This window comes from Aptenodytes patagonicus, chromosome 3 (genome assembly GCF_965638725.1).
Source record: "Aptenodytes patagonicus chromosome 3, bAptPat1.pri.cur, whole genome shotgun sequence".
NCBI lineage: Eukaryota > Metazoa > Chordata > Aves > Sphenisciformes > Spheniscidae > Aptenodytes > Aptenodytes patagonicus.
In genome coordinates, this window is record NC_134951.1 from 78,452,598 (window position 1) to 78,468,894 (window position 16,297).

The window sequence follows — 16,297 nt, forward strand, 5'->3', positions numbered from 1 at the left end:
AGGTCTAGGAGGGAAGCTGCACAAATGCCAGCTGTAGGGAGTAAGGAGCCTGTTGCCCTCTTTCTGTGCCTGTCTGCTGCTTGGCCACGGAGCAACGCTGCCGCCTTGTCTGCCCCACGGATCGGCAGAGCTCCTGCTTACGTCCAGGCTCTGTAATCCTGCAGCGTGACCCCGCGGTGACAAGAAGCACACTGTGGCTGCACCCTGGGCTCAGAGAGGCCAGCCTGGTCAGCGTGGCCCCGCACCTGTAACCTGGTGGTGTACCTGCTGCCAGGCGTTTGCAAACTTTGGGAGATGTGAAATGAACGCCAGGGTTGCGCCCCAGGGTACTGCCATGTGAGACTGGCCCGGTTCTGGAGTATGTACTAAATCCTTAGCGTTCAACTGACATCATTCTTAAAAAAAAATCCCGGCATTTTACTGGATTTTTACCTAGTAGTTGGTGCTGTTTCACAATATTTAATAACTTGTAGATCGTGATAGCCTTTGTGTGATCTTCATCTCCAGAAGATAAAGATGCTTAACAGCAGCTCTCTCTGCTTTCCCTGTGAGCGAAGGCTCTGCGTAGCGGCTTCTCAGCCTTTTACGTTTCGAGTCTAAACCTCCCCGCCTTTTATTTCCGCGTCCCTGCGCGCCGCCCGCCCCCCTTACCGCCACTCTCGGGCCAACCCCGGGTTCCGACTTTTTTATTTTTTTAAAGCCGGGTAAGAGCCGCCCCCGCCGGAGCAGCGCGGGGCGCGCCGGGCACGCAGGCGCGGAGGCCCGCGATGGAGGTGGGGGCGGCGGGCTTCGAGCGGCGTCTGCCGCGCCTGCGGGGCCGCGTCCGCCGCGCCGCCTTCCTGGGTGAGCCGCGAGGGGGGGCCGCCTGTCGGCCGTGAGCGGCGCCCTCGGCCCCTGCGGCCCGCCCGGCCGCCGCCCTCCGCCGCCCGCTGAGGGGGTGCGGTGGGCCCTTGCCTGGCGAGGGGCGAGGCCGTAGCGACGCGGCCGTTGGGGTGTGTTTTAACAGATAATGGCGCTGGTGTGTACGAGAACAGCGAACGCTGAGACAGTGGGTTTTAAAACAGGCAGCAGAGGTTGGAAAGTGAGCCCTCTCTGCGGTGCTGGCCTCGGCTCGGTGGGTTGGGGGCTCAGGACGTTAGTTACGGGGCGGGGGACAGACATACTCCGAAGAGTGAGGCAGGCCCCTCCCGGGGTGTGTGTTTCCGTTCCTCATCCTGCCGCAGGGATGAGGGAGCAGGAGGCTTCGCTCCCACAGCAGTCGGTTGCCTTTTCGGTTGCGGGTTTGACACAGAGGTTATGGTGAAGAGAGGTGTTTCAGAGATCCCTGTCCTGATGGTGGTGAAATGCATGCTTCATATTTCAGATTTTTTTGTGTTCTTTCCACCTCAACAGCCCTTGATACGGAGTTTACTGGCTTACATTCAACTTTCCCACAAAATAATGAACCCAGGTAAAGCTGTTGGACTTGAAATGTGAGGGAGACTTGCTGCTCTAGCTCTGTGAGAATAACCTGTGCGCTGCCAACCTTCCTGTTTCCACTCCCCTTTCCCCAATTCTGATTTTGTTCATAGCCTGTTTGATTCCCCTGAGGAGCGGTACCTGAAGGCCAGGCAGAGTGTTCAGCGCTTCACTGTTACTCAGCTTGGTAAGTGCTGTTCTGACACACAAGATAATCTCCCGAGGCCTTGGTGGTAATTAGCCTTTTGCCAGCTGGCAGGCCCTGCGGGTAGCTCTGGTCTTAATTCACTCGTAACAGAGCCATTTGTTTGCTGTGGTAGGTTCCCCCCCGATGTTTAATACTATCAACTTTTTAATATTTTAAATAATATAAAGTCAGGTGGGCTGTATACTTTCTACTGGTCTAAAGTTGTTCGTAGCTAAAGATTGCACATACAAATATAGGGCTTTTAAAACAGAGGATGCAAGCAAGAAGTAGGTGACAGCAGCTGCTATTCAACGCTGTGTCATTTGATATAGTGCACGAGTGAGGGGACTATCAGAGGAAAATGAAGGCTAGTATTCCTGATATTCCTAAAATAATAAAAAAAATCAACACAAGAAAGGGCCTGTGGTGGTAGAGGGCTATTGACAGTTAAGGACCAGTTAGAGGTCAAGAAACCAGTTCCCAAACTTTAAAATATTGTTCAAAGCCTTATGTATGAGGCTATGTAAGATCTTACATGCTTTTTAGGGGTTAATAGAAAAAAAAAAGAACCTAAGTAGCAAAAAACATGTTTCAGTCCTCTGTGGTGCCTAGCTCTTTCCAAATACTTTTGTAGTGTAGTTGGACCCACAGACCCTTGTATGCATAGTTGGAGATTTTTGTCACCAACTCACCTCTTCTCACCCATTGCTCAATCTGTTTGCTGTTTAACCAGACTTGACTGCTTTTCCCACTTAGTACTAAAAGCTTCTCCCTGTTCAGCTCTCAGGGAGCTGGGGCGTGGCCTGGCAGTTGCTGTTAAGATTTGCACTGTGGCATTGGTGAATGGAAAACATGCACTCCATCAGGGGATCCCCACATCCCTTATCTAATTTTAACAGCGTCTGTAGAAATCCAACTAAACATTGCCATTTCAGTGCAGGTTTCTCTCTCTTGCAGGGCTGGCAATATTCTCAAATGAAAATTCAAACAAGTAAGTAAAAAGCAGTTTGCTGTTATAATGAAGACAGCGCAGCTGAGATTTTATGCAGAATTCTCTTGGGAGGAGTTAGGTCATTTATTGTAACTATCTTCTAGAGAGATTTTTCTTTCCATTGTAGGTATGTGGTGCATTCATACAACTTTTTTCTCTTTCCCTCAACATTGGGGGTTACGGATGTCGAATTCACCCTCTCTGCATCTAGCATTCAGTTCCTGTCTCATTATGGCTTTGACTATAATAAGGTATGTAATCTCTCTGCCAGAAATCTAGAACAGAGGAATTCTGTGCAATTACAGGATAAATTAGGATTAATATCCCTAAATGCTACATTTCTGGGGTAAATAGCATCTTGCTAAAGTATGAATGCCTCGTGATTCATTATCAACAGGGAGAGTGAGTGCTGGTTTTTCTCAACTGCCATAGAGGCAATAACTGCATCTTTGTCAGCCTAAGACCGATTTCCCCACCTCAAAAAAAGAAAACCTATCTCTGGTGAGCTGAGGAGTTACTAAACAGACCCCAGTGGGAGTCTTTACTAGCCATGAAGGTGGGGAAGTCTCAGTTTACCTGCGTGTTGCGTATTGCCACATTTCCTATGAAATTCAGACTATGTCATCACATAAGGGCACTTTTTTGCAGTTTTGGACAGGAAGCATCATGATATCTTGATACTGGAAGTGTCTCATTAAAGAAAAGGTAAAAGCAGAGCAAAAGGAATTGATTACAGTTGACAGAAATCCTTGTCTTTCCTCCATACACGAATACGTCTTCCTTTATGTAAGAATGCATCTTGGATTACCTACAGTTTGTGTTTGAAGAGGATATTCTGAGAATGAGGAACACTAGCATCTTCCAAGTATATGCCGGTTTTGGACCTGGCTAACCTGCTACTCTCTAATTTGCTGCAAGAAAGTCCAGGGGAGAGTAACCAACCTGGCATTTTTTTTTCTCCCTCAGTTCCTCAAAGATGGAATCCCGTACATGAATGAGGCACAGGAGAAGATCCTTAGCCAGCAACTCTTGGGGGGTAGCTGGAAAGTCAGCAGGTGAGCACTGTTCAGAGAGGTGGCTGCTCAGTACTAACTGTATTGACGGCTCACCTTCACTCAGGTCACATTTTGTAGAAATATTAAAGCCTATTGGTCTGAATGCCTTGCTGCCAGCTGTTCCAGCATGCTGTGGTCTGTCTGAAGGAAGACTGAGATCACAGGATACAATCTGGAGAGTGGGGTGAATGTTGGGAAGTGATGCTTTTGCATTCCCACAGCAAGGCACAAGGCTCCATCTGTAAAGAGCTTTTTCTCACACTCTGCCTCTTTGCCCCTGATCCCGCTTTAGTGCTCTGGACAGGGATGTGCTGAAGAAGGCTATTGATGAAGTGACCTGTTGGATAGCTGCAGCAGAGGAAGAGGAGACTATGATTCTGCAGGATCTGAGTGGTATGAAACAGAGTGCCTCCCTTAGGCACCTGTGGGCTCCAAGTGGCTTTATCACTTCTCCCGAACCTCTGGGGCTGCTATGGTCTTTTGCTGCCTGTTCTGTTAAACTGCTCTGTTGAGAGTGAAAGCATCTGTGCCCATCCTGCCTTTGCAATTCTTTGCCCCTGTCTGTGCCTCAGTTCCTGTCAGGCATTCACCTCTGGACTCTGCTTTTCTGCTCTGTTGGGGTGGTGGGTCTTTCTGTAGTGGAAGTGGATGTCTAGGTGCTTGGAGCATGCTTTGTGGTAACTGACTTCCGTTTTGTGCTTCTTCAGAGCAGCAACTGGAGAATTTGTAGTTGCTCTGAATCAGGACAACTTTTGGCATGTTTTAAATCCTGGGTGATCTGGTTTTTGTTTTCTTCCCCTTGGAGAAGGGAAAGGCGGGTCTCCTTTCAGAGTTTCTTCCCTCTCACGTGGAGCAACAAGGAGATCCATGGAGACACATATATATGCCATTGAGGATAAACAGGCCACTTACCACCTGCGTTAGCTTTTGGGAGCACTGTAGCAGAGCTGAGGAATTTCTGTGCTGTTTTGGAGGAGTTGAGGGACAGGGAATTGTAGCAGAGAATAGTTTGTAGGTTTGCTCACAGAAACCAAATCTTAATCCTCTAGGTCAGGGAATAAAATACTTTCTGTCCTTCATAACCTTTTTTGTATTTAAGGCTTTGTCTGTGATGCTTTTTTGCAGAGTGTGAAATACAGGGGGTGGGGAGTGTGCTGTGTTTTGTATCTGCTACATCAGCTGTAGTAGATACTTTAATAGGGTCTGGCAACAGTGAGCACCTGTGACAAAACATTTAAGTAAGCAATAAGACTGATTAAGGTGTCTTTTTGCATGCTGTTCAGAAGAGGACTGGGTTAGTTCCTTATCAGCTGTGGGGGAAAATGTGTTGGTACCCCTTATCTGTGCTTGGCTTCTGGGTGTGTTGCTCTGAAACCTTCAAAACCACAGACAGTCTTTTTCAGAGTAGCCGCCTTCCTCCCTCTTCTTTTCAATTAGTCTTTTCCTTGCCTCTGTGTTGTCACAAAAGCTAATTTGTCTAAAATTCTCACTGTGACCTTTTTCTGTTTTGCCTTTTTTGTTGTTTTTTTTTTTTTCCCTGTCATGTGTATGGTGATGTACCAAGATCATACATTCAGGAGTATTTTCTGTACACTGGGGCAGAAACATCTGGTCAGTCCTTCTGTCTAGAAAAATGTGATTTCCTAAATATGCTTGTCTGCACCTCTGAAGTTTTTACTACTACTTTTTTTTTGTTCTCAGGCTATCAGATGTTTGAAGTTCAGCTGGTTCTGAGACAGGCTCTCCAAAATGTTTGGACACAGCCTCTTGGAGACAAGAAGGTGAGATGGAAATGTGGACCTTTTGAAAAGAGGGTTTCTATCTAGACAGATAGGGCTGGCATTCTTGCAGGGACTCTGAAATGTTGCTTGTACTTTTAATGATAGGGTCCAGGAGGAGCAGACAATGACAAAGGAATGTTCTGGGAAGTCTTGATTGTGGGATCCCAAGAAAAGGGATCCAGAAAACTGAGTAACTTTGGTTTCTGTTTGTCCTGTAGCCACAGAATACGTTGAGCTGGAAGTGCTTGTCCTTGGGGTACTTCTGGAGGGACCCTCTCTGTGTCTCCAGACTTTGTTAGATCTCTCCTTCAATACCTCCACAAGAATGTACAGTTTTTTAGCCTTTTTTTGTGGTTTTCCTTTGCTGATTTTTGCCATGTAGTTGCTTTGAAGACTTTTACTCTGTTATATGGCTTGCTGTTTTTGCTATTTGCTATTGCTATTTTACATTTGGTGCAATATTTTCTGAATTAAACCTATGGCTGTGGACTTCTCAAAACGTGGTATGAGTATGATACCAATCAGTTGCTTAGAAGTAGGTTACAGAAGTTTTTTTGTTTTGTGTTTTTTTCTTTTTTTGCATTAGTACTATTTTGGTCTGATAATCAGTGTCAACAGAGTAACAGATTTACCCAGCCTTCTCACCTGAAGCATAGCCTCTGGGGACTCACTTTGTGTGATCGCTGTTTGTTTCTGGTTTTTGGTGCCATGAACGTACCATATTGGTGTGAAGTTAAATTGAATTATGTTCCTTTGTGCTTCAAAAAAACTGTGGTAGGAACCATCCTCTTAACAAGAGAAGTATTGATAAGACACCTTTAGAGCAGGTCTCTCTTAGTTGCTGGTGCACTGATCTCCATATGGAAGAGAAGTGAGACAGTCCTGAGGTCCCAGGGGATGCACTGTTTCTCCATCCTTCATAGCCTAGAAGCTGAACTTGTCCTCAGCATTACTGAACCCCAGTAAGCAATGTACGTACAACTAGCATGGGAAGCTGAGGGACCCAATGACCGTTCTTTTCAGGTAATGGTGAAAAAAGTGAGTCCACAGCATCGTCAGCTTCTGGAGAACTCTCCTTATGACTGCTGCCAGAAGGAACTCATTCTACTGTCTGCCCGGGGCTTCACCAATGTCTTCCAGACACTTGTTGAAGCCAAGAAGGTAAAATGCCTTATCTCCGCTCTCATTTTTCATCTCTCTCTCATTTGCTACACTGGATGTAGAGGGATGATAACAGATAAAGTAGTAATTTGTATTAAATTACTCAACTCATTCAGCGTGATCATCCTGTTTGGTTGTCAGTAACACTGAGATGAATTCTTAGATTGCAGTCATGGTTAGAAAAAAACAAGTGTTAAACATTATATCTTCTTACTGACCAGGTCCCACTCCCAAAGCATGCTCAGAATTATGGATCCAAACACTAGACTTCCCTGTGTTGCTTTGCTATTGCTCCTGCAAACCAAGTGCAGCCAGGGGAGAGGGAGCCAGAACCCATTCTGAAATGTGTTTCTTATGTCACTTGAGAAAATGCAGGAGTCAACAATGTTGAAAATCCGTGTGTTGCACATCATGAGTAACATCACACCATCTAAGGAGCTGAGCAGAATCTTGCCTTTTGGGCAAGTTACGCTTTTCAGCATGTGACAGACCAGTTTATTGGACCATGTGGACCATTGGTCTGATTATGTATGGAAATGCTTATGTTCTGTATGCAGATTATTAAATGAATTTCAGCTTCAGAAGACTTATGGGTGATGTGCAGGCAAAGGCTGTCCCTCCCCTTGTGAGTGAGCCTATAAATCTGATCGCTGGAAGATTTTTACCAGTGTTCAGCTGAACTGGGAATCCACCTAGCTCCTTAGGTCCACTCAACCAGAATGCTGCTGAAAAAATACCCTCCTCAGAGAGTCCACAAGTCTTGACTTCCTGAAAGCGATAGTCCTTCTGTGAACTCTGCAGCCTGAATGACTTTTGGGTGAGCACGTGTGGATGCTGTCCACCGGAGGAAAGGGTTACAGCCGTTGAGCATGCCTAAAATTGGTTATCTCTGAGCTCTCATCAAAAGTATGCTCCAATGGGCTGTTATGTTTATATTCTTCCCATAGCCCCTGGTGGGACACAACATGCTTATGGACCTTATGCATCTTCACGACAAGTTCTACAAGCCCCTTCCAGGTAATGCTGTACATAGCAGCTGTTCCCAGGCTGCTGGCTTTGCAATGGGGATGGGACAATAAGCACAGTGGTCATTTGCCACCCCAGCCACCCACAGTGCCTAGCAAGCGGCAGTGCTAGTTGCCTCTTCTGAGCTCTAACTGCTGGAGCAGTGCATCGTTCCTCTGACTTCACCTCTCTTTCTTACTCATTTGAAATACCATTGGCTTTTCCTCAGTTTTATGATGTCTTTCTCCACATGTGTTTTGCTTTCAGAAAGCTATGAGGAGTTTAAAAGGAACATTCACAACCTGTTTCCTGTCCTCATAGACACCAAGACTGTAACGAAATCCATCTGGAAGGTGAGATGCAAAGGTCTTTTTGTTTGGAGTTAAAGCTTGTCTTTTACCCAAAAGAGAGGGTATCTTTCCTTAGTGCCCTGTGGTTACAGAACTGTGACCAGTTCTCAGTGTTGCCCTGAGACGTTCTGATTTTAGATCTCATTTAATGAATCAGCAGTACCAGTAAATGAGCTCACTTACCACGAGGTCTGTCTCGGTTGGTTTTCTAACATGTTCTTCTTTTATAGAAATGTCCGTTTCCTCGAGTATCTAATCTTTTGGAGGTGTATGCGGTTTTGTGCAGGTAAGTGGTGGGCCATAAAGCCTTCAGCAATCCCTTTGTTTTCTTGGGAAAGATATTTCGAAGTCAGCCATTTCATATATTCATACTTTTGCTCCTCCCAAATGTTTTTCAGCTGGTTTCTTGTCTTTCTAAATTTAAGAGCAAAAGATTTGCTCATCTTTCTTATAAAGTAATTGTGCAATAAATTATTTGTTCTAAGTCACTTCTCATATTGTACCACCATTACTTCATTGGTGACAAGTTTGGCTTGCAGACAGCCTTACGTATAACTTTAGAGTTGTATGTTGCTTATGTCGTGTTACGAAATGAGTGAGTTTCAGTTCTCAGTGAAAATACACCCTAATTTCGAATGCCAGCACCCAAGAAAGAGCTGCACTGAGCCCAAAGCAGTACCTAAATACAATGTTCAAATGGAGCACATGAGTAGATATCATTATCTCATGAGCTTAGCCATGATGTGGTAGAAGAGTACTCTTTTTTACAATTATTTTGTGGATAAATTGTTTTCATGTCAATTTTGCTAAGAAAAGGAAAATTTTGCCTCTTCCCCTCACCCCCTACTCCTAAGAAGGAGATGCAAAATTAGTGCTTATAAAAATAGTACTGGGATTCTGGGGTTTTTTGTTTGTTTTAGCAATTTCAGAGTGCAGATTCTCATGAGTTTTTTGTGCTGCTTTGTTCTTTCTTTTATTTTAGTTATTCCATGGGTATCTGTTTATTAATCTGTCCTCCAGAGTTCCCCATTCAAATAGAACCATCTAGTCAACCCCTTTCCTTAGAGTTTTCCATTGATTTTTAGTTCTGTTCACATTTTTTGTACGTAATTAGAGCAGACTTGCTGCTTAGAAGGTTTGACTCGGGGAAGAGACTGAGGAAGTATTTAGGAGTTAGCTTTCAGGAAGAAAACTGGTAGCTATTTTTCAGCTAAGTATCTTAGCTTTTTCACAGAATACTACCAAAGTTCCTTTTAAAGTCTTCAGTAGCTTTTCCTGAAATGAAGCCACAGGTCACTAGAGAACAGTAACTTGTCTCTAACGTAATGAGGAAAGACAAAAATCTTACACATCCACTTGTCTTCAGCAGCAACCTAAATCCCAAAGATCCAACGTGCCCAGTGATAGCTCTTGCAAGTGACTGCTCAAGATATGGTATGTTCTTAAGCAAATCTTCAACGTCGGGTAGCTAAAAGCGTTTTGTTTTACTCTGGATGTCCACATGCAAAGCATGAGTGAGTGCCAGTGGGTCTGCTGAATTTGCACAGAGCTACCAATACACGTTTTTGTCCAGACCCAAAGCCTGGCTCCCAGAACGTCATGTGTTCAGCACATCCCTGGTAGCTGCTGAGGGTAATGCAGGGCAGGTTTGCATCATGCTGCTAGCACAAATGGCATTTACACTAAGTTGGGCTGAACTGAGCCCGACTTGGGGCTGTGAAGAGTCGGTAGCCCTTGGAAGGGGCAAGGGGAGGTGGGAAGCAGTGGTCCTAGAATGGAAAATAGCGTGAGCTAATGGCAGGGAGGTCCCAGAAAGTAGCGGGAGCTCAGTGGCTCATGTGCAGGGTTAGTGGTGCTGCGTGTGCAGGAGGTTGTGTTCAGTACACGGTGTGATACTGGCTGTGAGGCAGACGTTTCCTGGCTTCTCCTGGCAGCATGGTGTCCTGCAGTGCAGGGCCTCCTGTGTTTTGAAATGGTTCCCATACCATCAATAACATATACAACACAGTTTGGTTTAGATCTTCATGAAAGTTAAAATTTTTTAATGTGCATCTTGCTAAGCTTTTCAGCCATTTGTATAACTGCTGCCTTTTTGTTGGTATCATCTTAAAAAGCATGTAGAAGCACAGACTTTCTATGGGGTGTAAAGGTTTCAGGGTGAGGAAAGAAACAGAGCTGAGGGTGGGGGAAAAGAAACTCCAAAACAGAACAGTGGATCTTATGAATGTTCGGATTCTGCAGTGGGGCAGTTTCTACAGTGTCCTAAAGGTGTTTACTCCTTTTTGATTTTGTCGGGCACTTACAGCTGAGAAGAAATCTCCTCACGAGGCAGGCTATGATGCATTTCTCTGTGGTTCAGGTAAAACGCTTCTTAAACACTTCTTCGGAGTTTGTGTTGGGACTTGGCAATTCCTTTCCTGCTCTGTAGCTCTATCTGATGTTAAGAAATATTTGTTTATATACTGTCTGTTGCTCTTAGTAACTTAGCTGCACTTTAGTGAATTTTTGCTTTCCATTTGTTTATTTATGATCCTTTAGCTTTGTTCTAATGCCACCTCATTATTCCTCCTTCTAGTTCTTCTGAAGTCAGCTCATTTGCTACTGTGCAGATCCACAGAGTGAGTGGTGTTTAAATATTTACTGAAAATGGCATTACATGGATGGGTCCTACGGAAAGCAGTCATCAGTTCGCTCTGGCTGACTTTTTGTTTTGCAGGCTGGCCTTCCTTTTGGATAAGAGAAAGTGTTACTGGAAATGTCACTGTTCTAATTAGATTTTCATTTTATAAATCTGAAAGTAGTAGCTTTATGTCAAAGCTGACATTTAAAAAATGAAATCAGGGGCCATGCGATGGCTCAGAGGTTGGGAAATGGCATTGTGACTCCTTTATCCTTGAACAAGCTCTCTCAAGTTCAGTTCACTTGGGTAAGGGTCAAATAATTTTCCATTAGTTTCCATTTTTGAAATCTGTGTGATTCACTGCCTTCAGTTAAGCTCCTAAGAGGCAGTTGTTGAAATCCCTTCCCTTTGCCTGCAGCTTTTCGACTTCCATAGGAGATACCAAGATCTGAAATACCTATTTTGTCACTAGTTAAAGAGCTGCTTCAGGAGCTCTGTGCTCCAGAGACGCTGTGCAGCAGTGCAGCGCTGGAGAAACAAAACTTTGTTCCATTTTGTTTTCTGATGTAGTGATGCAGTGGAGGCTGATCCTTCTTTCTCTCAGTATCTCACCGTGTTAGCCGAGTATCTGAACAAAGTGAATTTCATCCGAGGTGGTGTTTCAAGCATTGTGCGTATGAATTGCAGGTCTGTGACCAGTTTGTGGGGCGCGTACGTCAGTAGCCTAGTTGAGGGCTTCATTAGGGGAGAAAAATCCACCAGTGCCTGAGCCCACCTTTGCAGAAGTTGCCATCATACAAATGACACAACTGACTGTTCAAAATGGCAAATGAGTTGAGTTTCTGCTTTGTGAAATGTTTTAATATTGTTATCCTGTAAGATGGCATTAGTCAGTTTACGTTGCCCTAATTCTCTCTGCTCTGCAAGAGAGCTTGCTGTTTCTCTGGTGGTTTCTCCATGGTAGTTGTGGCAGTTTGCTTTTATGACTCATGTTTAGAAGAATCTTGGGACAAAAAAATAATTTTACACCAACAGCTGTGTTGTACAACCTGTCTTATGTGTCACGTTTTGCATATTTTCTGATTATATTAGTAGTGCTTCTATAGTTTTTCTGGACTCAGATATGTCTCAGTATTGTACATTTTCCAGAATTTTTCTGGGGAAGATGCTCCCTGCCAACATCCCCCTCTCTTGGTTGTCCATGTCCGAGGCTGGCCAGGGCTGAATGAAAGGCAGATTTACCAAGAGTTTAAAGCTCTTTGTCGCTTTGATGTCAGACGGCTTTCAAAGAACCAGTTCATTCTGCTCTCCAATAAATTTAAGCAGTAAGTGACCGGAAAGTCTCAATTTTTTGTCCCTTGATCCTCTTTGATCCAAGTCTTCATCCCACCCTCCCTCTGCTGTGGCAACTCTTAGATAAAGAGATTCCTGTCCTGAGCTGTGGGATGCTGTAAGCAGCCTGCAAGCCACGGCTCGTGACATCCGCTTTCATTACAGCGTCAGGTGCGTTCTGCGAGATTACAAGCATCACCCTCATCTGCGGGTTTCCGTCTATCGCCACTGGAGGCACTCTCCGTGCGTGAACTGCCTGCTGCAGTGAGTTAGGGAAATCGCAGGAATGGGGAGGGAGAAGGGCATTCCTCTCGGGGTGCCTGGCCCTGTCACGGCAGCAGTCTGCCGCTCTGTCGCGATGTCCTTCTGCCAGCCCTTCAGGAGAACAAGGGGCTCGGAAGCGGGTTCACTTGCCGACTGCTGGGTGGCTGCTTGTCAGCTTTCAGCCCCGGGCAGCTGGACTTTAACCTTGATCCTGATTAACCGGGGGACGTTACCGCATGGATAGCACAAACCTATGTCTGTGCTGTCATAACAGACAGGGTTATCTTAATGAGCTGTAGTGCTACCTCTAATGAGCTTGAGGAGAGAATGGCAGAGTCTCCCAAGTGTGGGATGGATGTGTTTTTTCTACAGCAGAGTCGAAAGCTCGGTAGTAGGAGAGAATTCCAGATTCAAAGTGCACCCCTCTTGTGAGGCGGTGACAGCGATGCTCACAAAGGGTGAATTTCTGGCCTGACATGGTTTGGAAAAGAATCTCAGTGCTTAGTAAGAACAAAATTAAGCCCTAAATATAAGTAGCTTAACAGCATTTTATTATTCTTGCCCTTTAGAGTCTCTGGTATTGTGGCACTGTGGTCTCTCTTGGCCTTTGTACTCGGAGGAGCTCCCTGCTGTTCGTTCTAAAGGACGCCCTACAGATGAGACATGAGGAATGCAGATCTTATTTTTTTTGTTTGTCTATATTTTGTTTTGTTTCATCTCATCCAATAAACTATGAGCAAAAAAACCCAGCTATGAACAGTGTTTTTAACTGCTTTCTTGGAAATGTGTTTTTAAAGAGGATGTGTTGGTTTCCAATTTGTGGTGTTTTGTAATCTGTTCAAAGCATAGTCCCCTCCTGAAGAGGGAGAGACGGGTTCTTTCGATGCCTAATTTACTTTGATCCTCTGTTGGTTCTTCACAGCTATTCATAACCCCAGTTTGTTCCCAGTGCTTGTGCTGCTGCATAAAACACACTTCTGATGAAGTTCAGGAAGTTCTGAAATGAAAGGGGCTATTTTTAGCTTCAGTTGTAAAGCAGGGGAAATGTCACCATTTACCAAATGAAAATGGGCAGAGTTGATGGAGAAACCACTCTTGGGGCTCACGAAGGATTCTGGGGAATAGCAATAATTTGCAGTGCTGTCAGTGTCGTGCAGTGGTATCTTCAGTGGCAGCGGAGCTGAGGATAGACACAGATTAAGTGGAATTTATCAGCTTCCAATTTGTAGAATATACAGGTGAGTTGGCACGCATTTCTGTTTGCTTCTAGTGCACAGCATGTGAGCAGTCCTTTATCCAAAAATACCACGAGACATGCTTTGTTGATCAGTTTCTCTGATACAGCTGGAGCATTTGTCAGCCCAGGGACTGTGATCTTCAGAAATTTTTCTTACTAATTTCCTTCTCTTCTTAAAAACAACCTGTTGATCCATGGTTTCCAAATAACGGTCCCTAGATCTCATCAGTCAGACCTAATTGGATGGGGCCCATGATCATCTAATTCAATTAAAGGCAGATTCTAAAGTGGGAGTTGCTGCAGGGGACCTTAAAGCAGCAGCACGGTGTTGCAGTGTGCCTGAAGATCCCGTGCTCTCTGCTGCTAACAGTTTGCTGCTTTGCTGCTCTTCAGGAGAAAAGGGCAGCGTATCTTCAGATGTGGTTCTCGAGTTCTGCACAGCTGGTGGTTTACAGCTCTTATTTCGTAATAGCTCCTAGCCAGACAAGCAACTGACTTCTTGATGACCTTTTTTGGTTTTTTGGTAACCCCTTCAGTGACGGGGTTCTCTGTCGCAGTGTTCCTCAAATACCAGTGTTAAGTATCTCCCTGTTTATTCTGTAATGTTTTTTTGTCTTTTAGCACCATTAGACGCCCCCCTTGTGTCAAGGAGAGCGCAGGCTCAGTGTGTTGTGTAGATTTGGGAAAATTTTCACTGGGTGTTACATGCAGTAGCATGCATTTTCCCATAAAAACACTCTTCTTGGCTTATGGTCTGGGAAATATAATACCCTTGTTCTCTGGGGTCCGGATTCAGCTAGCTACTTAAACGTGCGGAGATGCAGCCTCGCTTGCATCTAATCTTTACAGTCTGGTGATCGTGAAGATACAGATGCTGTTACCTTTGAGAAGCACAGCAGTTTTTAAGGGAGCATGCACTTTGAAGGAACCAAGAAATTGTTTGTTCTGTCTTTAAATTTTGTTCCCTTCCTCCCATTTTCTTCTCCGAGTGGCACACAGACTAATAATTAATTAGTTCCCTGCAGTACTATTCTCTCTCTTGGTTCACCCTCTAGAGAAACACGCTTCCCCGTGGAAGAAAGCAGAGATCCTTTCACCCCTTTTTGAGAAACAGCCCGTGGGTCTGACCGTGCCTTCTCCCTTTTCAAGGGACAGACATACCTCACGTAGCAACATAGTGTAGTGAATCAAGAGGCTTGGCTTTCCTGCTTTAGAGCTGGGAGAACTGATAAATAACAATTGCTGTAGATCTACTAGATATTCCTACTCTAAATCCATTAAGTTTTTACATGCAGAGTAAGTACACGAAGAAGAAATGAGAGCGAGTTGGGTATATTCTGATCTCCCTCCTAGGGGAGAACTTACAGAAACAAGTTGCCTGTCTGTAATAACCTAGGGTCACTCGCTGCTCACAGCCTTTTAAAGACATCGATCGGTTGTCCTAGCAGTCAGTTCCCATGAAATGGGTTAGCTGGGGGCTAGTCTAACAAAACAAAGCACCAACTTTTAGCTGTGGGAACAGACTTACAAGTTTTTCTGAGGGGCTGTAGATCAAGACAGAATCTCCCTGAACATGCCAGTCCGGCCGTTCCGACCTCAGCTGTTGCTTTTGCTCTGGACGAGGGAATTGTTATTAATTGAAGTTGTAGTATCAAAAGTAGTTCAGGTTATGCCTGTTCCTGCGTGTCTTCTGCGAGGAGCGGGGGGTACTTTTGATTCTTGGCTCTGAAGAGGTGCATGTCAAAGTTGCTGAGTGGCTCTGAGGGCTGGCAGCTCAGAAAATCAAACCTGTCTCCCTAAGACAGTGATAAAACCGCAGCAAAGTCCCTGGCGGCAGTTATAGCACACCTGCTTCTCAGCACTATGAGAAGCTTGTAAGGATAATTCCAACCCCCAATGAACAAGCTGTTAGACTTCAAGTTGTGAAGGTGCACATTGAAAGTATAGTCCTGCAAATGGAGCATTGCAGATCAGATTATATCCGTTTCCAAGAGCAATTTGATTTTTTGATACATTGATACATTTGATTTTTGATACTTTTTTTTACATGTTCAAGATTAAATATGTGGGTTTTTTTGAGATAACATCTCTACTCTGGTGGAAAGCCTCTCGGGCCACCTCCTGTTGCTGAACACCCAGAGTGGAAGTCTTGCAAAGGAGGAGCTCAGCATTGTTTCCGATTAAAAGAAATAGTCACACCAGACTGTTGTTGAGAAATTTTATTTTTATCATTAATTTAAAAAAAAAATCCCTAACAAACAACACTGTTCAATTATGCAAAAATGTCTATGGATCCATACATGGAAAAGGCAAAACTATCTCTAAATATTCCTTAAAACATCGTTCTTACTGCTCGTGGCTTCAGTGGTGATATGCCAGATACACGCTGGCATTGGAGGAGAACAGGATTTACCTCTCTTAAAAGTCAAGGTATTCTTTTTATATAGAAAAAAATTTTATATACTCCTATGTTTTCTAATGGTGTGAATCAATGATTCCTCTTAATATTATGCATTCATTCAAAATACATCATAGCTGAAAATCTTGGTGCATCTTGGAACAGCGAGGTTGCAAACGTCTTGCTGGATGAATCAAGTGAAACAGCCCGGCATCGCTCACCCCCTTGATGTGAGGTAGCCTAACACACCAGAATGGCTTTGGTTGTATGGCAGCACCACAGCTGGGTCAGAACTTTGTGTGCCGATGAAATTTCTGTATGCCTTAGACATGGGAAAACCCTGCTGTACAATTGCGCCGTTAACACATTTTTGTGGTGGTCTCCATACGCAGCAGCAGATCTGACTTTTATTGTCTGGTTTCACCTCCCTTTTTCCCATGGCTTTTCCCAACAGCCCC

The 16,297-nt window shown here is 44.6% G+C and overlaps 1 protein-coding gene across 2 annotated transcripts; it reads left to right on the forward strand.

The window, feature by feature from the left end:
* The first annotated feature begins 767 nt into the window (after positions 1 to 767).
* PNLDC1 (PARN like ribonuclease domain containing exonuclease 1) lies at positions 768 to 12,938 on the forward strand. 2 transcript variants are annotated; one of them, XM_076333935.1, is made up of 19 exons: positions 768 to 843; positions 1,393 to 1,450; positions 1,572 to 1,645; positions 2,603 to 2,636; positions 2,764 to 2,887; positions 3,603 to 3,691; positions 3,984 to 4,084; positions 5,393 to 5,472; positions 6,496 to 6,633; positions 7,581 to 7,650; positions 7,906 to 7,991; positions 8,219 to 8,274; positions 9,355 to 9,422; positions 10,294 to 10,347; positions 10,564 to 10,606; positions 11,179 to 11,278; positions 11,758 to 11,933; positions 12,106 to 12,204; positions 12,774 to 12,938. In XM_076333935.1, exons 1-19 carry the CDS (start codon positions 768 to 770, stop codon positions 12,844 to 12,846), a joined length of 1,599 nt encoding a protein of 532 aa, XP_076190050.1. In that variant the 3' UTR covers positions 12,847 to 12,938. The 2 variants fall into 2 exon arrangements, with proteins under 2 accessions (XP_076190050.1, XP_076190051.1); XM_076333936.1 differs by having other exon boundaries at positions 9,358 to 9,422.
* Positions 12,939 to 16,297: the final 3,359 nt, after the last annotated feature.

Excerpts from the sequence above, each read along its gene's own strand:
- PNLDC1 (XM_076333935.1), top strand. The coding sequence starts at position 768 with ATGGAGGTGGGGGCGGCGGGCTTCGAGCGGCGTCTGCCGCGCCTGCGG. Across the intron at positions 2,888-3,602 it reads ATGGCTTTGACTATAATAAG|TTCCTCAAAGATGGAATCCC; the intron begins GTATGTAATCTC and ends TTTCTCCCTCAG. Across the intron at positions 11,279-11,757 it reads GAGGTGGTGTTTCAAGCATT|AATTTTTCTGGGGAAGATGC; the intron begins GTGCGTATGAAT and ends TACATTTTCCAG.